Below are 22,851 nucleotides of genomic sequence, written 5' to 3' on the forward strand. Positions count from 1 at the left end.
GATAGTTGATATTAAAAGTAGAAAATGAGAAGATATTCACTGAAAAAATAATAATGAGTTAATCTCAACCATCTATTTTTACTCATTCAATAGTTATAAATTTGTATAAAATTAAAAGAATTTTACATTGTGTAATTAGCCCATATCTCATATGTGTATATATATATATATATATATTCCAAACGCAATATTTTGTGTCAAGTGAAAATATTTTTTAAGCTAAGTAGGGTCATCTCCCAAGGTCTTTTGCAAATCATGACTTCAACTAACTACTATTACATGCATCTCAACACACTATCATTGTAACAGTGTGCCCCAGAATAAAAGGAAAAGCAAAAAAAAAAAAATGTAATTTGTTAAATGTTCTCCTATTCCTAACAATGGAACAACTTGGACTTTTATTCAGAGCTGAGACAGTAAATTTCAAAAAAGAAAAGAATCATTTTGAATGGACTTGTTTCCTTTCACAAATTACAAACATTGATGATTCATCTCATCTCCTATCTAACAACAGATTCTGAGATAACCATCTTCAGTCCCAACTAGAAACAGTCTCGAGAAGGGTATTATACTTATACTTGACATATTCCGACTTCCATGATCTGATGTATACAGTTTCTGAGGTATAATTCGATGTTGCCCATCCTGCCAAATGTTTTTCACTGTCATTTTGGGAAAACTTTGTTTACATATATATATATATATATATATATATATATATATATATACAGCAAATAAGGAGACTGATAAAAATGGTTACTAGTAGTGATTCATATATATAGCAAAGACGTGGCATCCACTACCAGTGCAAATAACATCAAAAGCTAATGCAAATTGAATGAGAAAGTATAGTTTTGTTTACTTACTTCGTCTGCAGATCTAGCTAGCGAGGAAAGTCCAATCTTATTTTTGGATATTGAAATAACATCCTGCCTCCACACCGAGAAACTGGATACTCCATCAGTATGTCCCTTGAAAGTGACGGACATCGGCAAGTTTCTACAAGAAACAATTAGCGAAGCAAGCAGAATATACAAGGATATCAAACCATTATTGCATAATATTTCTAATGAAACCTTGCACAGTTATATTTCAATAGTTAATACATTAGATTTCAATTTCAATGATTACCTTCTTAAGTCCCAAATCTTCAAAGTCCGGTCAAGAGAGCTAGAGACTAGCAGATGATCTTCTGGGGCAGCCAGCTGCACATATGTAAATGTATTACTGTAGCTACATTTCAAGTATAAGTTCTATTGTCTCTCTAATTCGGTGAATGAAGCATTTACCTTAGTGACATATCCATCATGAGCCCTCCAACAAGCAATAACGCACCCACTCCTCACATCGAATAGTCGACAGTGACCTGAACTTAATCCGGCTGCAATCCAACTTGGTGAAGCGGAAGCTCCATTCCCTTGCTCTTTGTCAGACCCACATGAGCATATGGCAGCGACAAGAGAAGGAAAAGCAGATTCACTGAATTCACCCTTCCATAAATGAAGCTTTCGACCTTGAGAGACATCAATAAATCTGTGGCATGTAGCAATACACAAAATAAAGGGCATTACAACAAGATTATTTACATAAATAAGCTGAATTTAACAGTTGACTGTCTCACTCATTTGTAAGTAGCTACCTGAGAGAACCATTTCCAGTACCGACCACAAGCTTTTCAACAAGCTCTAAATAATGCATACAGGTGTACAAGCTTTCATCAAATGGACTACCAAGTACTCCACTTGAAGATGTGTTTGAATTCGACATATCAACATGGTCAGCACTGATCTTTGTTGAATAAGATAAAGAGCTAACAAGATGCAGGGAATCCATGGATGGTTCTGAGAATACTGATATAAGCTTCCCTGTTTGGCTATCCCAAACATGTACCGTTCCATCACAAGATGCTATTCTTCCGCTCATTGACAAGACGCATATGTCATTTACAACCTGATAGTTCCATAAGCAATTAGAGAAATCAGAATAACCACACTAAGCTAAGAAATATCACACTGGGAGTGAACAAGCCGAATAATATGGACAGAAATGTAAATAGAAACTGTCTCTTCAGCTTTTTCACCAACTATTAGCTGGATATGACTCATCAGAAAATGGTCAGTAGGCAATATTAAACGCATCACATCCAAAGAAACCTAACAGATTAATAAATTACGTTCATACCATGGCATAACTAGATAAGAAAGCAGTATATTGCATATCTTAAAGTAGATATTTAGCAAAATAGTATGTTCTTGCGGCAATATCTAAACCTATGCATTCTTTATCTCCTCTACCCTATAGTATTACATCCCATGAAAACTCGATGAAATAAAATATATCAGTCAGAAGAACTTAATGCCAACATAATAACAGAAATAATTCCTTCCGCTGGTCGACCTTTTCCTTTTCGAAAAAGTCAACTACGAAGGAGGATTTTAATGAGACCTCCAACTTCTATCAAAAAAAATAATAACAGAAATAACAGGGCATATATGAGTTCCTTTAAACATAATATCTAACATAATAACAGAATAGCCAACCTCCTCATGACCATATTATCCAGATACACAATTAATTCTTGCCAAATCCCATTTCTGAACGGTTCCTTTGAACCCAGGACCAATGCCTGCAGTGAAAACTGTATTCTCATCCTGGCAAATTGCTAAAGATCTCAAGGCCCCTTGATGTGCATGAACCGAGGATAAAACAGATGCTCTGATCTTCCACGGAAATTCATCTTTAGGACCCCCAAATCGTCCAAGGAGGTCAGAACCATCCCAGCTAGCAGCTGGACTAGGGAACCAAAACCAGGGTTCACTCTTGATATGGTTTGAAGCTGATTCATGTGTTTGAACAGAACTCTGATGAGCATTGGTCAAACAGTTTAGCAGGACTGTAATCAGATGTTGACCCCTTGCTCAATAAAGGCACTTTAGTACTTACATTCTCTAGACCACTTCGAGATGATTCCCCTGTATACTCCCACTGAATAATAACATTTTCAGAAATATGACATGAAAAAAGGTGTGCTTTGTATAGAAATTGAGTTGAATCTTCAAATAAATAAATAAATAAGAGAAAGCACCACACCACTCTTTTAAAGCAAATCATACATACCTTCCAATTGTGAAACAGTAGAAGAAATTGCTCAAGAAGCAACCCTGTAGTACAACACTGACGAAGTTTCTCTATTCCAAGCAGAGAACAAAAAGAAGGATATAGAAGCAATCTGCATTCATGAAAGAAAAGTGACGAGCTAAGTACTTCATGCCAACCTGGCTTCTAACTATTGAGAACAGATAATCACCCACACAAGATCCATGCGGCTCTCTATTTGAAACTCTCCATCAACTTTTGATTTTGAATCCTTCAGGCTTTTACCGAGAGATTGAGATCCATTGAAACCTTCTTGTGAGAAGGCAAGCTCATCAAAAAGCACCTTAAGCTGTGGCAGGACATGCAATGCTGTCAACTCTGGCCCAATCCGCTGACAAATTGCCATTAAGGTTGTAGCAGCAACCTGATCGGTACACCACATATGAAATTACAAAAGCTTCAAATACCCGGATGTAATTTGTGATGCCTGGCATAGAAGTGAACAGATGCCTGATTCACTGCTTCAGTATAGAGACACAAACTTCACATTTAGCTAGACAAAAATGATAAAATCATAACATCAGTTGTTAAAAAATAATAAACCATAAGAACCTATCCCCTACCACATATAACCCCTTTTGTTATGTGTAATTGTGTATAATTCTTCAATAATGAAGTATGATTACCGAAGTTAAATGAAAATCAAAATTTTAAAGCACCTGAAGCACTGTGATCTCTAAGTTTGTTTGCATAAGAACCAGAGCATGTACACACCTCTTATCCTGCATGATAATAGGAGATGCAGTAAATAGTAACACCATCCAATGTTGAATATAAAGAACAGAAAAACGTGACTTGAGACCCAAGTGCATACCTCAATCAGATCTTTTACAATCGCTTCCCTTGGTAAGAAAGCTACAAGACCATCCAATGTCATTAATCAATCAACAAGTGCTGAACTACTCCAACTATGCATAGGCTCAGGCTTATTCATAGAAGAAACATCAATACAAGAATGAGCAACATGTTTAAGCAGTGGTAGCATCTGTTTGAGAATAAAGGTCTCTCCCCAAAAGACCACCTGAAAAGTGAAAGAATGACATAAGTACATAATAAACATGCCATCTCCAGAACAAACATCAGTCAGAAAACCCATTGAACAGTAACTACCAATCCTGACCAGCACATCAATTCCATCAGGGCATAGTCCCTTCCCAAAGCAGTGAATCAGAGGCAGGATCGTCTATATTAAGAATCAAGAGGTTGTTATAATCAGAAAGAGGATCGGGTCCCCACAAAACCCTATGGCCAAATTTATTTCCTTCCGGACAAAATCAAGAACAGTAAAAAGAGGTTAACCTGATGAACAGTAATAGGCTCACCAAGCTCTTCACTTGAGCAAATCAGCAGAACAGAAGCAGCAGCTGCTGAACTCTTGTGAGGAGAAATATATAGATTTGATATGACAGACGGATGTATTGTTTCCAGATATGTTTGTTTACCAATTTGGTTCCATATCTCTAGAACAAATGAGTCTTGAAGAAGAGAAACCTTCAAATGAGAATAACCTGTGGTCTGAAATAAACAAATTAATCTGCATGGAGCCAAATATGTAGTTTAATATAGAAGCAGCACAGAAGAACAAAATTTGTAACTAGCCTGCAGAATCTTCTGGATAACAGGCAAAACTAATGCCTTAACAGATTTTGGAGTTAAACATTTTATGAATTCTTTCAACAGTGTGTAAGCGCATTCAGCTTCAGCATCAGATAAAGGAGTTGAAGCAAGTGGTAAACAGTATGGTGCACACATTTCAGCTGCGAGAGTTCCCATTGTTTTTAGTGCCCCTTGCTTTGCAAAATTTGCCGCGTATTGATGTCGGGATCCATCTGTTGCCAGAAGTTGAAGCGGGGCAGTAAACAAGTAGACCGACTTAACTGTTGAAGGAAAAAATGGAGATTCCAATAGGCTTTTGGCAGATGGTCGCCTGATTATTGTGATTTTCAAATAAAAAAAGTATTTTAGTTATATAATGCATATAGTCGATGCAGAGACCTAAGGAAATTAATAGAATGGTGTAAAAAAAGAGTCAATAAAAGCATAATAAAATAAATTTAATAAGACTATATCAAAGGAAATGTAAAAACAAAAAAAGTACCTCGTCCAGTCCTTCTCAATGCAAGCTTCAACTAGTACTTTAACATGAGAAGGAAGCTCCTGCATCAATGCAGGAAAAACACCACATTCCAAGTATGTGGCTAATGAAGTTGAACAAAAAAGTGGCTTCCTCAAGTAAAGTTCAGCTAAGAGACAACCCACAGAAAATATTTCCTCTCCAACCTCTTTGGAGGAAGTCCTTGAAAGACAAGATTTCTGCCTCCAAAGCAATAACTCTTGATATCCTGTGGAATCGTCATCCTGTACATCTATATGCTCAAGAAGATTTAAATCAACATCAGATAGAAAACCACAGTATTCGCTAATATCATGTGGATTTGGTGCACTTTTCTCCAGATTCTTGCTTTGAGACTCTGTGAAAGAAGAGCTTTGCCTCAGAAGGTTTTCTTGATCATGGAAATAGAGCGGACTCAAATGCCGGGCATGTTCAGAAAATATAGATGTTTCTTCCAGTTCTTGTAAACAGGAGGTTTTATAAACAAAAGATTTCTCATTGTCTATTTCATGTGCTTGGTGCCGACCAACAACCGAATCTTTTGTGCTATCTCGCGCTTCTTGTATAACAACTCGACGTGCAGGGTGTGGTTGAGTAAAGAGCTGGCGACGTCCAATTGACCTTGGCTTTGTTGGCTCTGATGAGGACAGCATAACGTTCTTTGCGGCAACAGCTGCTGGCCCAGACATTTTATATCCCAAGTTTATATCAATCCAATAATGTATTTGACTTGAGACTTGGTTGCTCTCTAAAGCCTCTCGGTGCAATTTAATGAATTCTTCAGGCGTACCAGCCCATGATGGAATAGCCAGATCAGTCATACCAGAATGTTGAGAGTAAAATATCCGGGGATCACAGTAAAAGGGATGCACTCATCAGGTGTCCATTGATAAAGTCTTTGCATGGTTGAAGGGTATTCATTAGGTTCATATACAGAGCGAACAGCCATCCGCAGAACACTTAAAGGCAACCTCCTCGCTTTATAGCTGCAAACAGCTAATTCTGATAGACACTCATCTGAGACATGGTGTGGAACTTCAGATGTTGAATAGGTGAAATCCAACTGCTCATCACCTTTTGCCAACCTCCATTTACTCTTGCTTAAATCCCGCCACCCCGAATCAGAGTTCTCACTTGGTTTTGTGCTAAAATCTATAACCCATGGCATCACTGGATGAAAGGTGTGATCCCCCCACCTTCTCCCAACCAGTTTGTTTAAGAAAAGCAAATACTCAAAATTACTCAGCTCTCCCCTCCACCATCTATTGAATTGAGAATTCCAATCTAAAGGTGGGGAGAGCTTCAAATCAGCATATAATCCTTGAGACAAACAATCTTCTATGCAACAACCTACATTAGAAGGGATACAGCTACTGTTGTATTTCCCATGTTTGAAACATAAATTGAATCCTAACCTAGTGTTATCCCAAATGCGCAGCCAAGCCCAGCATGAATCAGTGAGCATCACATTGGATGGGCATAGATTACCATGGAGAACTCCTAATCCATGCAAGTAAGTAAGGGCAGACAGTAACTGGTACATCAAAAACCTCATATGCCAGTCGGATTTCAAGGCATTTGGGCTGTAATGAAGAATATTCTCCAAACTATATGGAGTTTTTGGGAGCAGTAAATTTATATAGTCATGTGTCTTCAATAACCCAAGAACAGGAGCTACGTTGGGATGCCTGAGGCAGCCAGGGATGCTACTCTCATCAAACGAAGGAAACCCAAGGAGATGCAAATAATTAACACCGTCTCTCCCAGCAGCTTTTCCTTGAACAAGAAGATTAAGCGAGTACAATATGTGATCTTCCAAAATCCCCGATAGGAAACTAGAAGCAAGCTCTTGAAAAGTAGAAGAAGAAGAAATGCCAACATGAGCAAGAGGGGCCAAAGCAGTAATTGTTCTCAAGCAAGAGAATTTACCACAATGATCACAAGCACAACGTTCATATCCCACCCTAGTAGACAAAAACTGAAATCCACCCATTAAAGAATCTGATAAACAAGTGCTGCCAGTGCCAGATTCAGAACTGATCTGTGTTTCTTCTCCATTTGGCGAAATACATTGATTGCTGCTACAAAGGCAAAAGGGCACAAAATTGAAACAGCTTTTAATTTTTTTATATCGTCAGCGAGCATTAGAGTGAGCAGAAATTAAACAAAGACACAAGGGGTGAAAAAATCAAATAGAGCGAGACAACTGATGATCTTACATGTATTTGGAGAAGCAATGGTGCGTGTGAGTGGGAAGATACGATAAAATGAATTGCGCGGGTGAAGCTGAAGGATTATCATGGGAGAATTGAACCACGGCGGAGGAGCCAAAGGGGAGAGGAGAATCGGAGATGCCATAGCAAAACTGTAGCTGATCCGACCAATCCAACTTGATTCGGCGTTCAAGGCATTCGAAGCACATTCCCTTTCCTTCATCCATCATCAAACTCTACCTTTCGTTATTTCAACTACTCAACACTTTCTTCAACCAATCTTTGCTGTGGATTCCGATTACTTAAGAACAGTAACTTGCTTCTTCAATTGAAATTAACCGATTTGCCGATTTTTATTCCAAGTTTTAACATCCCAACTCGATGCATGGATAAAAAACCGTAAAACCCCTTTACTACACTCTGAATTGTATTTTAGGTTGTGTTTTATATATTGTAATTTTTTAAAAAAAATAATTTACTTAAAATGATTATAAATCAAAGGAGAGTACGAATATGACCTCCAAAAGTATTAACAAAAACAAAGAACATAAACTCAAATTTTCTCTCGTCTTTAATATTTTCTAAACATCAATTGAACCCCTCTTGTATCTATGTTATATGTTACCATGTCCTTGAAGCTAACCATTTGAAAATGACGAGTTTCATAAGATATAATAAATAATTGAAACTTGAGAACACGACGAGTTCCATGCAATTTTTACAATACACAAGACAAGTACTATTTTTTTAATAAATTTTATGGAATTTATTATGTAAACATGACACGTGTCACATGTAAACATAGAGTTAATAATCAAATATTCCCTTCGTCTTATTGTTTTTGTTCATTGTTGATTAAACACGTAATTTTAAGAAGTTAATCTTATCACATGTCAATTTATATAAAATGAAAAAATTGATAAAATCATCCTCAAAAAGTTATTAATAAATTTGTTTTGATGGGACAATATGATAAAAGGTAAAAAAAAAAAAGGGTATTATTGTGTTGATTTTTTAATAGGATATCTTGAATGATGTAATTTTCAAATCTAAAATGGATAAATTTAGGGACAGGTGAAGTATTAATTAAATGATTTATTTTTTTACCCAAAAAAATTAAATGATTTATTTGAATAAATTTTATTACTGGAGAGCTCAATTGGAGGTAAAATGTTTAAAGAGATTTAATTGATTTTTTAAATAAAAAAATTCAAGACTTTTTCAAATCAATAAGCTTAAAAGGATCCAAAATATGGTAGAAAGGATTTGATTGAACAAATAATGAAATATCTTTAATAAAGATTTTAGTTTAGGAATTAAGAGGGAATACTAAAGAGGATGGAAATACTATTTTTCCAACGTTAATTTCCATATCATTTAATAAAAAATATATTAAAATTCCACATCAACAGTTAACAATAAAAGGGGATGGAAATTTTAACAAAAAAAGATTATTTGCTCTTTTCCATAATACACATGACTAATTCAATTATTTTTCAAGTGAAAGGATTAAAATGTAATTCAAAGTATAGTACAAGGATGTCTATGGCATTTTAACCTAACATAAAAAAATAGCATAAACTACCTATTTGGTCACCTAACTATTACTTAGTTTCTATTCTGGTCACCTGACTATTATTTTCTTTTACAAACATATCTAACGTTACGTTTCGGTTTTGTTTTAGTCACTCACTATTAAAAAATTAACGGTAATGCTTATGTAACTTTATTATTATTATTATTTTTCAATGTTGAAATGACATTACTTTATTATAATATATCAACATCACCGTTAAAAAATGACCAAAATAGAACCAAAACATAACGTTAAATGTGATTTTATAGAAAACTAAAATTTGGTGACCAAAACAGAAACTATGTAATAGGTGGGTGACCAAACAGGTAGTTTACCCTAAATATATTCCAAACCCATAAATATTCAATAAATCGAACTTTTTGATGCAGAGACAAGAAAGAATGCAAACCAAACTTTTTGTTGCTCTATTATGCAGAGAGACCAAACTAAAGTAAAATTTATTTACACAATAAATCAAATGGCTTCACTGACTTTACATAAATCTCTCTCTCCCAGGAATTCCAAGGATAGAAGAGAATGAACACAATTCAACTCTCCACTAATTCAATTCTTAATCATAATTATCTAATAATACCAACCACTTACCTGTATTTAGCTTCGAACCCTTGCCTGCCGTGCACTTCAACACAGCCGGTACTACTTCTACCAACTTGAGAAACAAGCCTTCTCCCCATATTCACACCTCCATTCTCCTGTTTCAAGAACAAAACAACTTGAGAATATTGCTTCTCTAACTCCTAAAAAAGCTTCTAATGTCCACATAAAATCTCAAACCTTAATCTGCTTTATCTGCTTCTCTTTACTTGATGATGTTCCTTCATATGTTTTTATCAACTCGTCCAATTCCGCAACCCTCTTTATCAAATTGCACTTATCCATCTGCATGAGCATAAACATGATTGTCGACTTAAACATCATGATTTGAACCAGTTATAATGATGGTTTTCGTCCTTAACTTTAGATTTAATCCCTATAGATCAATTTTACATGATTCGATCATCTTACTATTATTGATGCCTTGCTTCACAAATTCAAAACCCGAAATTCCTTTTATTTCATTCAAAAACATGGTTATCGAAATAGTTGTTTTCTATTAATCCATCACCTAAACAAATTTTAAGGGTGTTGGTGATTTGAACTAATGTAATATGAGTGACAGTAGGATGATATTAAATGTACAGGGACTAAATCCTAAAGTCGGAAAAAATCATAATTTGACTGAAATTACCTTTAACATTTCATTCTGTGCAGAAAGCAACTGATCTCGCTGTTGCAGTTGCTCTAAAGTCACTTGTGCAGTAAGTATATCTGCATCTTTCTTATTTATTTCACACAAGCAACTGCAGTGCACAAATAGCCATTAAGAGACATGAAGATACAAAGTGCTTTGACGCATAAAACTTATTATTTATTCTCCAAGTCTGGATTCAGATTCCAACATTTTACAGGATAAGGAACTACATTACATAGGCAGAAATAAATTTAAGACTTATTGAACCAACGAAAAGAAAGGGGTCTAACCTCTCTTTGTCCTCCATGAAATCAGTAACCTGCTTTCTTAATTTGAGAATTTCTTGCTCCTAAAAAAATTGAGATCAAATGTACGTTAGGACCATTAAGTATATTCAGAAAAATTATGATAACTTTCAATCATGCAAACCTTTGCAAGGAAGTCTTCTGCTTGCCGATTGGCCTCCTTCAAAAGGTTTTGAACCTGTTGCTGATCTATTAAGTTCTGGAATACGCAGGAAAATATAATGCTTAAGTAAGTAATTTGCCTGAAAGTGTTCATGTTTTAATGGGGAATACTCAGAATCTTACAGCATAATTGATCATGTCCAATTTGACGCCAAGTAAATCCCTGATGACATCATGGGTCATGCTTTCTGCTGCAGCTAGCCTAGTGTTTAGCATATATATCTGATCCAGTATAGAATGAGTTAGAAACTTCATTATTAGTCACAAGTAATCTAACTACCAGCAGGGAAAGATGTATGCAAGTGGGCTTAGCCGCTTGTTTCACATGGAGTGAGATGGAAAGATATGATAGAAAAGTAATGAGTCTACCTCTTTCAGACACGATAAAACTCCGCTAGAGAGGTTAAAGTAGAACTTAAATCTATTCTCCTCACTATATGCTAATGATAGGTTCAGAAAGTCTCCTTAAAAGGCAATAAATGAGAAACGTCTATACCTCTTTCTGCCGACTAGCTGACAATGCTTCCAGTTCCTCTATACGAAGCAGGGCATTTGACAATTCTTGATCCTTCTCTGAACTCATTTGTTGTACCAAACTAGAAATGCACCGGAATGGTGAGCTTGAACCCCTGCTTCTTGTTGATGTCTTCTCATTTTTGTCCAATGTTGATGCCGTAGAGGTTGAAGAAGGCAAATCTGTTTTCAGTTCACGAATCATGGCCTCCAAGGTCTTGTACTGTTAAAAAAAGAGGGGTGAAAAAGATGTGCACTATAACAAGTTTGACATGAAAGACAAATTCTATAATTCAAAAAGTAGAGAGAAGAGCAATTAGGGGTAATAGTACTTAACAAAATAAGAAGCTTTATTACCTTTTTGTTCTCTAAGTAAATGAGGCAACATTTCTTTTTCTTTTTCTTTTTCTTTTTTGGTTACGGAATATTTTAATGGAAATTCTTATACATGATAGGATGTTAAAGTCTTGGACGGATAAGCATGAAAGAACAACTTCTCATTTTGAGAGTTGTGCGTGCTGTCAAATAGTTAAAAAAGTATCCTGCCCCTTTAAAGATTCGTAATCCTTTTCTTTCCAATGGGTAGAGAGTGACAAATTTATGCTATGGTATTTCCAAATTACTCGAGTATTATGCTATTAAGTAATGAAAGATCCGAAGAGAACCCTTTAAAATCTCACAGAACTAATTACCTAAGGAGTTCACTCAGAATCTTATGTATAATACAAAATGGCACAAACTATGTTGCTCCGACTCTTCATTGTTCTTAAAGTACCTGTGTCGGATATGATACATGGATATGGAGATATGACCTTCAAGGATCCTCCAACTACGTTGAAGAACTTAGAAAAATCTAACCCGACACTGACACCAAAGTCTGAGTAACATAAGCACAAATACAATTTGTAAACCTAGAGTTAACAGTGAAGAGTATAAGTGATACCTTCTGCTGGTACTGAGATGCTTGGGCTTCAGAATGTATTACAAGTTCCGAGATGTACTCTTTGCATTGTTTGATCTACAATGCAATTGAAAAAGTTCACTAAAATACAAGAAAAGGAGAAAATATTGTAGTAACATGTTCTATTTTTCAAAAGCCTATACAAATTGGAATGCAGTCAATAGGAAGAATATTAGGAATCAACCTCCATTCTCAGCTCTTCTCTTTCCCTCTCTAGAATCCTTATCTGATCATGTGCCTCATGGAGCTGTAACAATCTATTGTGCATTTGCCTGCATTGAAACCCCTTTCTGAATATCCAAAAGAGAAACAGAAGAGACCAGGAATTCTAATAAGAAAGCATATAATGGTCTTGACCTAGAAAAATGATCTTCAGTTTGTTCAGCATTTGAGTTGACTGAATGCATGTCAACGAAATTATCTACTTTTGACAATCTATCTCGAAGAAATTGGAGTTCATGCTCTAATGAAATTCTGATGAACCGATGTCTCTCTACCTCCTCATCCAATTCATATACCTAGGATTGATACAAGTCAGACATTTCAGATACAATAGGGAGAGATAATTTAGTAATCAAGACAGCAGAAAGCACTGAAGGAACAAAAAGAAAATACTTGACCATATCTGATCTCCATCAATAAGTTCATAGAAATATGAAAATTTTAAATTCCTAACCTTTTGCTCCAAGAGATTTACAGTAGATTCAAGTTCCTCAACAGAATGCTCAAGAATCTTTACCTCCTCCTCCTTTTGTTCGGCATATATTTTACTTGCTTCTGACTCCTACAGCAAAGGAAAATCCAAAATTAGTATAAGGAAGAGGGCCGACATTATTTGATAAAAGAATAAACCGATATGTACCTGACGAGCTTCAACTGCAATAGCTTCATTTTCATCAGCCAACGCACGGACCATCTCAAGCTGATCATTTAGACGGAAAATTTCTTCGCAGAGCTCATCTCTCTCACTAGTGACCTTTCTCAAGTCCTCTTCAATGCCTTCAACTGCTGACAGTAAATCTTTTTCCAATGAATAATTCAAATTAAGAATTTCTTTTTCCAATCCTTTCACCACCTCCTTCTGTTCTTCCAGTCCTTCTTCAGCCTCGGCTTTCTTGTGATAGAGGTCTTTTAAAAGCATTCTCATCTCAGCATTTTCATCTAAGAGAGAATTTATTGTTTCTTTAGCCTGCTCCAGATTGGAATTTGATATTAACAGAGCATTTTCAGCATCACTAAGACGATTTTCAAGTTTCCTGTGCTGAATTAACAAGTCATCAACTTGATTTGCTTTCAGCTCTAGCTCATGACAAACTTGCTTCAAACCCACAGTCAACTTTTCACTTTCATCTTTGATTTCCTGGCTATTGGAGGCTGCTTCTTGCAACAAGTGAAGATCAAAAAGTAAACCCTCCAACAAAACTTCTTTCCTTTTCAATTCTTTCTTCAGAGAGAAATTTTCATCTACCAAATCATCATGTGAGAGATCTTGGTCTCCATCTTCTAAATGTTTGAGTTGCTTGCCTTCATCCTCACCCACTATACTTTTCTTATGATAAACCTCATTTTCACCTTGACTAATGGAGTGAATCCTTACGGAAGTATTTGTAACTGACTGAGGTTCTGGTCTGTACAATGGACGAGAACATAATTCGCTGCTCAAATTTAAAGTTTTGGGGATAAAGTCTCCAAAATGGCAGTGATACAAAACAAATAATGAAAATTCTTTCTGTATCATCTCAGAGCAAATATTTTCTAGTGATGATCTTGAGTTGCAAATAGTTAAGAGCACCTCCTGACTAAAAGATAAGACATCAGAGTATAAAACCTTAAACTTATCCTCAATTTGTCGTTGCATTTGTTGGAAACACCCTTCAAGCAAAGATATTGATTCAGCTGTTTCAATCGAAGTATAACGTATTTGATCCTGCAGCAATTCATTCTCTCTTTCTTTCAAGCTTATTGAATATCTGAGCTTTTCAAGTTCATCGATCAAGTTTGATTTCTCTATCATCATTTCTTCACTTGCTTGCCTCCATTCGGTATTCAAAACTTGTGCGTTTTCATTTGCTTTCATCAATGCATTTAATGTATAATCAGCTTCCTTCATGGTTGCATGGGCCTCCTCGAATTTTTTAAAGAAACTTTTTGCAGGACTGGTCTCATCAGAAAGTTCCTGCATATCAGAGAATATTGCCTCAAATTAAAGGTCAGTCTTTCTCGTGTTTTAACTAAATAGATTTAAATTATCATATGAAACGTTTAATATACACCAATTGTCCCATTGGAACAAAAAAAAAGTCTAAGAGTTAATACATACCTCTATAGTGTTCTGGGATACTGCTTTATCAATCTCCATTGGCAACCCCAAAGAAGGAAGCTCTGCCATCAATAAGTTATTTAGTTTAGTTTCATATATATATATATTTCATGTAGTTTTTCTTTTACAAACATAAAATCTGTCTAAATTTGTACCTTCAGTATGCGAATGTTCTCCAATATCACTCTCATTAAGGATTGGGGTTAACCAAACATATAATTTCTGGAAAACATCCAATGCATTCCGCAACTCATGTCTTAGGCCAAATGTTCCTGAACTTTCTGAGAGTCCTGAATCAGATTCAGGTGAGACTTCTTCAGATTTTGTATCATGCACCACCTCAGTTGCCATCATGGAGCAGTGTGATCCAATCAAATCATTTTCAGAAGCAATGCTTTCAGTTGAATAATCAGAGCTTGAAGTTGAAGAAATAGAACTCCAATTGTACTTTTCAATCACATCTTCATCATTTGGCAGGTGGGCATGCATACTAGCTTTTGTTTTAATGCAATCTTTAATTGATTTAAGACTTTGATTTGCCTCAACAATTTCATCTTTTATTTGATGCAGAAGACGACACTTCAAAGACTTAGCTGCCTCCACTGATTGCATTTTGATTACCGAAGTCTGAAAATGTTTACAGTTCTCTTTTAGTTCAAAAATTTTACTCCTCGTTTCAAGAACTTCTCTCAGCAAATCCTGAAGAAAAACCTTGTAAACTGAAGAGGCTTCGAGCATGTCTGTTTGGAGGGCAGATAAATGGACGTCTGCATCTTCATAAGATGTATTGATAACATTCTCAGACTCCAGTATTACTAACTTTGCCAACTCCACTTGAGCCTTAAGATTATCTGTTGTCAGAAACTTCATATGAGTCATCATCCCATCCATTACATCACTTTGCATTCCCTCAGAAGTGGTTAGGCTTAAGACTGGAATGTCCATCTCAGCATGATCTCTACAAGCAGCCTTGTTGCAATCTACAAGCCATTTTGCAATCAAGAAAGCAGCATTAGCTCGTTTTTCTGCCAGGGTAAGCTGATCCTCCTTATGTTTGAGTTCATTTGCCAGAACTTCCAAATCTGTCTCATAATTTGAAAACATTCTTGAACTGGTTGCTTCATCTGTTTTCACATCATCTGATTCCTGAAATTCATTAAAAGCAATTGTTGCTCCCTTCAAGGAACTTAACTTCATCTCCATTTCCACTATCATTCTCTGTGCGTCTTCCAAACTTCTCTGCAGAAGTAGAATTCTTTCTTCTTTTTCAATGCAAACTATTGCAGCCTTCTCAACATTTTCACCAACCCAAACATTACTTTGAGGAAACGAACAGGCAATGTTTTCTACCAGCTGAAAGGCACCTTTGAGGGATTTAGAACCATCTAGAAGGAAGCTTGTGAGTTCTAAAGTTGCCTTTTCCCAATCAATACATATTGACTTTATTTCTTCCTCTTTAGCTGTGATTGTATCTCTTAGCCTCGTATTTTCTTGAGTAATGGAAGCTAGTTTCTCATTAAATTCTAACTGAAGTGCAGCAACCTCTTCCTGCAATTGAAGGATTGTCTTAGCTGTTTCCATTTCAACCTGTTCACGAACTAAATCAGCTTCACGCTGGCAAGATAATTGTGATGCTTGAATCTGTTGATATTGACAATTAAGTAATTTGGCATTCTCCAGGTCTTTAGTCAATCTATCCAACTTGTCATGTAAATCCTTTGCATCAATGAGTTCACTCTCCTTGACCAGGCCTTCCTTTTTCGATGCTAATTGACCTTGCTCAAAGCAATGGATTTTAAGTTCATGAACAGATTCACTTTCCAGTTTGTCTTCATTGCTAATGGTTCCCATGTATCTTCTGTTCTCTTCCTGGAGATGTTGCAGCTCTTTGAGTAGATGCATGTCCTCAGCTTCCCTCAATCTTGCATCCATCAACTCTTGAGTGGCCCTATGCCGCACAACTGAAGCAACACCTGTATTCTGCTGATTTTGATTTTCTAAACCCAGATCATTCTTGTGGGAATAGGATGCTATCTCATCTCCAGAGTCACTATGGGCTGATATAGTTTCAACCTGTAAGATAGTTTCCATTTGAAAAGCGAATGTTAAAAAATTTGTTACTTATTGTCAGAATCAGCCGTGTAGAAGTCTCATTTGTTGTTTAGGAGTCTTTTACAATAAGGAAGGATAAGTTTTAGTAGTCTTTGTAAACACTATCTCTAGATAGAATTTGATCTTTAGCAGAAAAGTCCTATTAGAAATCAACAAGTCAGTTTATTTAAACTATTGTAATCTCCTAATTAAAAAATCAGATTTCTCTTGCATTACATCTTTTATTCTTTCCCTCTCCCAGTCTCCCTCGATTTATTTTCTTAGATTAAAACAATATATGCTTTTGTTGTTCATGTTGGTGGATGCTTCTACGTCGGAGTATAGATTGCCTTTACATAAAACCTAAAATGTTCTTTCTTTTTAATGCATCTACCTGTATCAGTATCCTTAATCACTGAAGGAAACAGAATATAAATACAACAGCAGTATACCTATTACTACATAAAATGTCATTAATAAATTAACATGGAGCAACAGACAACTTGATTTTTTTCTTACCGATGAATATTTATCTGTTTGCCTACGTTCACCGTGATCCTTGGACGGAGAATCAGTAACCTATAAAGGACGGAACTTGTATAAGCTACTATAGGACATAAATTAACCTATCACACCCCTTCATTCACTAGTTCATTGTTGATCTTACAGAATCAAATGCTACATGACTACAGTTCAAGTATTTTCTCAGTTCCACTTGTAACTCTTCTACTTCCCTGAAGACAAAAACCTGTAATTAGATTCCATGCAACAGAGTAGGAAATATTTCTTCAAAGAAATCACAAACTAAATCTGTATTCTAGGCCACCACTTAATTCATGAGAGAGTAAAAAGAGAAGAAAAAAACACGTTAAATCTGTAGATAAAGGACAATTGGTCCACCTTGGATAAGTAATATAAAAGGCTGATACAACAATACCCCCTGATAGTCATTAAAAATTAAATAGTACTGAAAGCCAACAAGCAACACCTAGGATAAAGATCATTGATTTATTAAATACCTCATCAATTTTGAATTCATGTTCCTGCAATCTTCCAACTCCTTCACAGTGTTCCCATTCTGAAATTCACACGTCATCAATTTGCAATTTATCGAAGATAAAGTACAGATCAGATAGTACCATTCATAACATAAATAATATGATTGTGCATGCCAACCTGATTCTCATATCTAGAGGAGAATCTATTCTTTCCTTCAAGAACTTCATGAAGCTGCATACCAAGAAAAAGCTTCAGTCTGTTATAACCACCCAAAAATCAAATTTTCAATAAAATTGCATTCCCCAAACCTGGTCCCGCAGTTCAGAAATTTCACCCAGCAATGTTTCTCGCTCTCCTTGCTCATAGAAATTTTGAAATCTGGCATAAAATACACAAAGTTAGTCACTGGAATCAAGAGAGGTAATAGAGTGAGAATAAAATGTTTACGTTTGTAGCTGTTCAAGAAGTCTAATATTCTCTAAAGCAAAACGTGTCAATTCTGGATTTCTGTCACTCTTTGTCCGAAGCAATTCAATTTCTGCCTTCAAAGCTTGATTTTCCTCCATGAGGTGCTCTTCAGTTGATACTAGGCCAGTCGCCAACAATTCAAGATTTTTTATCTTCTCCTCCCGAAACCTAAGCATCATTTTAGTACGTTGAACATCTTCTTCCTTTTGGCAAACCTGCAAGAAAGGACTTGACTGTTTGGTAACCCCATATAAACAGTTGTTCATATTACTACTTTACCAGAACTGATAAAAGAATTCTTGGAGACCATCTCATGTAGAGTATTAAGAATTGATCCTTAGGATAAGACATACCAAGCGTTTCATTTGCTCAATTTCTGCCTCTAATTTCAGGGTTGCAGTTTCTGCCATCTTTTCTCTCCTTAAGGAACCAGCCAAAGTAGCTTCCATGCGCCTCATCTGCTAGACTTTACTACCATGATTAATTATAAAATTCTTATATCACCCTTGCAAAATAAGTTAATAAAATGACCATAAAAGGTGACCTTGTTATTGCTGATGTTTTGTATCCTACAATCTGCAACCACTTCACCAGTGTATTCATTTTTTCTTGAGTAAGCTCCCTTGCTCAGTTCTTCACAGCTTGGCACACGGATATTTGCAGATTCTGGGAAATTATGATGCTTCAACAAGGAGGACAGCTGGCCCTATTGAGATGGTAAACAATTCAGATTTACAATTTTGGAATGTGGAGGAAGAAGAAAACTGTGGCTAGCCCATACCTTTAGTTGTTCGATTTGTTGCTGTAGCGCATTAACATCACCTGAAGCATCTTCATTCACTTTAGCCTGGAAAAAATAAAAAGGTAATAAGAACTTCAACAATTTGTAAGACATGAATAGATATGAGCAATTTTGATTTATGAAGTTCCAAGCATATAAAGTACATACATTATTCTGAATAAGTTTAGCACGCTGAGCGAACTTCAGTGTGCTTAGAGTTTCATTTGCAGCACTGCATAAAACAAAAGAACCAAGTTACATTAGAAGAAAAAAAAACAAAAAGGACCACAACAAAATGTTTTATATATCACAAAGAAGATTAATTGTTAAACAGACCAAATTGATGGGGTGACATTTGCAATTATTGTGGTTTTCGAGTTTCCACCTAGGGAATCCTGCATTCCATATCATGATTAGTTGAAACCTTTAGGTGCCAAGACAATGGAGCTATTTTCAGTTGAGAGCTTTCATTATCTAACCTGAAGAAGAAATGTCAGCCGAGAATCTCTGTATGGAACATGTCTATGTTTTCCATGTGCCATATCCACCAAAGACATTATTACAAGGCTAAAATGGTGAAAGCAGCAAAGCAAAAAGTAAATACATTGCACATAAACCTTCTGTTTAGAATGCATTACAAGTAAATATACAAAACAGAACTTCGCATATGGTTTGTTCATCATGAATACCATATTATACTCAAATTAGGCTTTCATTCCACGTATACTTTTATCATTAAGATCAAACCCGCTAGGTGGTTTGAAACTGACCACTGGCAGCAGAAGAGACACATAATGTGATGCATTTTCACATTCACCAAAAATGACTGAGAACGAAATAAAAACATAGAAAAGATACTTTGCATTGCATGGAATATGTTGCAATATCTTCAGAGTAACAGCACAGTAAGAGAACTGAAATTAATTACCCAAGAGTTGACAAAGATTTGTTTATGTTTGCTGCTTCTTTCAGACGATCTCCTTCCGCACCGGAGCTCTTCTGCCTAAATTTTAAAGCTAATTATTTTGGCATTCAAAACAAATTAACTGAAAAAAAGAATCCACGAGCACATTACCTTTCAGAACCCGCTAAATCCACTAAATTTAACCTTGCAAATCTGAAGTGGGTCATAGAATCCTTTTCCCAATGGCTTTCAATGATACAAGTGAAAACACTATGGGATCGACTGCTCTCACTGTTCATGTTGGTTGCTGCCATTCTTCTGTTTGAAGCACCCTGCATGTAGCAAAATCAAAAGTTGGAGCAATTATTTTCACTCTCTAATCTCTAATTCTCTATATTAGGTAAATAGTAAAGAAGTCGAATTTTTTTACTATATATGTTATTATTACCTGCAATAGAAGCTTGAGAACATCATCAACATTCCGCACATTATACTCCATAAGATTTTCCACATATACACCTTTCTTCAAGTCTTCTCTGAGCTACAGCAGGGAAATCAGTTTAATGACCTATTATGGTGTAAGATATGTGGATTACCAAACATGAACAAAAAGGAAACATTTCAATTACTTGCAGATTAGTTGATGAGGGGTCCAGAAGATCCGTTATTTGCTCATTATATATTTCTAGAAAGGAACATTTGCAACTGAACCTCAACTTTTCTTCCTTCCTGCTCTCTTCTTCCTACATATACAAACTTGAATAGATATTTCCCACAATAGTATAAAGTACTTTTAACAGAAAGAAGAATAACATTCTCACCATTCTAATCCTTGAAAATAAATATTCAAATATACGGGGTGTTAGTCCACAATCTTCACTGAGCTGACCTTCCACCTCATATATGTCACCCATCATAGTATACGTTTTGCCGCTACCAGTCTGCAGGTAAAAAGTTTCAGAATGCCGAATGACAAATCCGATATTCATTCGACCCCAAAGGGTATTACTTTGGGGGTATGCAAAAGCCTTTTAATTTTATTTTATTTTATTTAAAAAATGAGAGAAAGAAACAGCATAATTTACCTGACCATAGGCGAACATACAGCTATTATACCCAGACATGCAATTCTCCACCATGGGTAATCCAACTACTCTGAAAAGCTTTTCCTACAATAATTTCAAGCAAATATCCTACATAAACTCTACATACAAATTATATATAATTCTCCTTTTAAATAGAAAAACGATATTACTAGTTCTTATGTTAAAAATGGAACCTGCGATATGGTCTCGCAAGCTACATGGTCAAAGGTAAATCTAGTCTCGGCATGTCCAAGCCACAGTAAAGTCTGTGCACTCTCTTGCTTCAAACACCGGCCGTACCCTTGTGAAACCCTCTCCGTCGTACTCAGTGGCCGAATCCTTATCAACACCTAAAAGTCGATATTAGTAAAGAAATGAAAATAGTAACTCCCAAATAAAACGAAAATCAGATGCATGCACAAATACCTGCACATTGCGATCTCTCCAAAAGGAAGGATCCGCAATGAGCTCAAAATGTGGAGCGTCAACCGAGAGATTAGAATCATCGGTCATCGAAACCCCTCTCTGAACCCTTGAAGATGAAGTGGAGCTCAATCCACTTCTTCCCCCGATAACTTGACTAGCTCTACCGGCAACACAAGGTCCAGCTCCGGCGCCAACGAGCGAAAACCGAGGAGTTGTCCTTGCAGGAGTATTCTGAGCGGAGTTGGAGTCTGAATGCAGCTTCCCATGGAGAGTCGTAAGCTTGGGGGTTCTATGAAGTGCTCTAGTGGAATCTGATTTATCCCTGGAATCGACAACATCATGTTCATCTTGATTTCGGGATTCTTTCTGGTATTGAGATGGATCTGGGATTGAGTTGAGCGGGGTTCTGGGAGGAGGGAAATGAGCTGAACTCGAGGAGGTCTCGAAATCGTTCTCGTTTGCGTTTGTGGAGACGAACCCAAAGCTGGAAATCTCTCTGGACATTGTTAGAATGTGTGAAACGTGGAAGACCCAACTTAAAAAAGAAAGGATTTAATCACTAAAAAAGGGAAAAAAGAAGAAGATGATGAATTCACAGCTCTGGGTTTGAATGAGACTACGCTGCTCTGCTTGAGCTTAAAATAAGGCCCGCTCGTTTTTGAAATTGGCAAAAAAAAAACGACTGCTTTTCTTCTTCTTCTTCGGGAAATAACAGAGAAAAACAAAATCAAAATTTGAAATTTATGGATTCCAATCTCATTTCAAATAGAAAAAGACTTTGGTGGGCTTTGGATTCAAACATTGTTTATTTGTGCTTAATGGGTCCAAATGGGCCACCCTGTCATCATCGAAACCAAACGCTCTAATTAGTGTCCCTACGTTATACTAAATTTTACAATTTAATCCTTCTTCTTTGATTTGGTATAACTTGGTCCAAATTAATTATGAGCGTACCTTTTGAATTTGAAAACGAGCAATGCATTACTTTGCACTCTATGTGAGTACAAAAAAATATATATTATGATTCCTATGTATTATTTAAAAAAATTATATTGTAATTTTTTACGAGTAACGATTTTAAAAATCGTAATCTTCAGGTGAAATAACTTTTTAATTCTTTAACTTCATTTCTTCGATTTAATCAATCAATTTTTATCCTATTAGTCTATGATTTCGATAGTTTTCTCATGTTTACTCTATTTATTATGTGAAATTTTAAAATTAAATTATACGACACATTATTAAAATGATCAAAATTGGGTCAAAAAAGTTCAAGGATCAGTGTTGGCTAAAAAGATTTAGGGATCAAATTAAAAAAACTTTAAAATTTAAGGGCTAAAAATTATTTTATAAAAATGTATAGTTATTTTAAAGAGTAGTATATTTTTAAATAGTTTTTTAATAAATGATTTATTATAATTGTTTATTTAGCTTTCTAATCTGAATTAATATTAAGTTAATTTGGGGAATTAAAATCATATAGCAATTAAATTAACATAGATCCTTTTGTTGGATGCATTATCAGA

The 22,851-nt window shown here is 35.7% G+C and overlaps 1 protein-coding gene and 1 pseudogene across 1 annotated transcript; both read right to left on the minus strand.

Moving 5' to 3' along the window:
• Nucleotides 1–438: 438 nt before the first annotated feature.
• LOC120159051 lies at nt 439–7,774 on the minus strand (annotated as a pseudogene).
• Nucleotides 7,775–9,600: 1,826 nt separating this feature from the next.
• LOC120159062 (kinesin-like protein KIN-12C) lies at nt 9,601–21,880 on the minus strand. The gene is made up of 34 exons (XM_039169736.1): nt 21,326–21,880; nt 21,094–21,249; nt 20,900–20,983; nt 20,636–20,755; nt 20,444–20,557; nt 20,263–20,355; nt 19,986–20,146; nt 19,839–19,913; nt 19,390–19,477; nt 19,247–19,305; nt 19,079–19,142; nt 18,911–18,976; nt 18,674–18,835; nt 18,483–18,587; nt 18,109–18,344; nt 17,970–18,039; nt 17,839–17,892; nt 17,682–17,740; nt 17,330–17,396; nt 17,182–17,241; nt 14,727–16,644; nt 14,572–14,633; nt 13,114–14,427; nt 12,928–13,035; nt 12,609–12,769; nt 12,436–12,523; nt 12,234–12,308; nt 11,274–11,513; nt 10,901–10,999; nt 10,740–10,814; nt 10,601–10,659; nt 10,308–10,419; nt 9,854–9,958; nt 9,601–9,771 (listed from the first exon to the last, which is right to left on the minus strand). Exons 1-34 carry the CDS (start codon nt 21,827–21,829, stop codon nt 9,661–9,663), a joined length of 6,924 nt encoding a protein of 2,307 aa, XP_039025667.1. The 5' UTR covers nt 21,830–21,880; the 3' UTR covers nt 9,601–9,660.
• Between the last annotated feature and the right edge of the window lie 971 nt (nt 21,881–22,851).

Source organism: Hibiscus syriacus, unplaced genomic scaffold (assembly GCF_006381635.1).
Source record: "Hibiscus syriacus cultivar Baekdansim isolate YM2019G1 unplaced genomic scaffold, ASM638163v2 tig00002841_pilon, whole genome shotgun sequence".
In the NCBI taxonomy this organism is placed as follows: domain Eukaryota; kingdom Viridiplantae; phylum Streptophyta; class Magnoliopsida; order Malvales; family Malvaceae; genus Hibiscus; species Hibiscus syriacus.

Excerpts from the sequence above, each read along its gene's own strand:
- LOC120159062 (XM_039169736.1), bottom strand. The coding sequence starts at position 21,829 with ATGTCCAGAGAGATTTCCAGCTTTGGGTTCGTCTCCACAAACGCAAAC. Across the intron at positions 18,588-18,673 it reads AAAACATCAGCAATAACAAG|ATGAGGCGCATGGAAGCTAC; the intron begins GTCACCTTTTAT and ends AAAGTCTAGCAG. Across the intron at positions 14,634-14,726 it reads AGAACATTCGCATACTGAAG|AGCTTCCTTCTTTGGGGTTG; the intron begins GTACAAATTTAG and ends TATTGATGGCAG.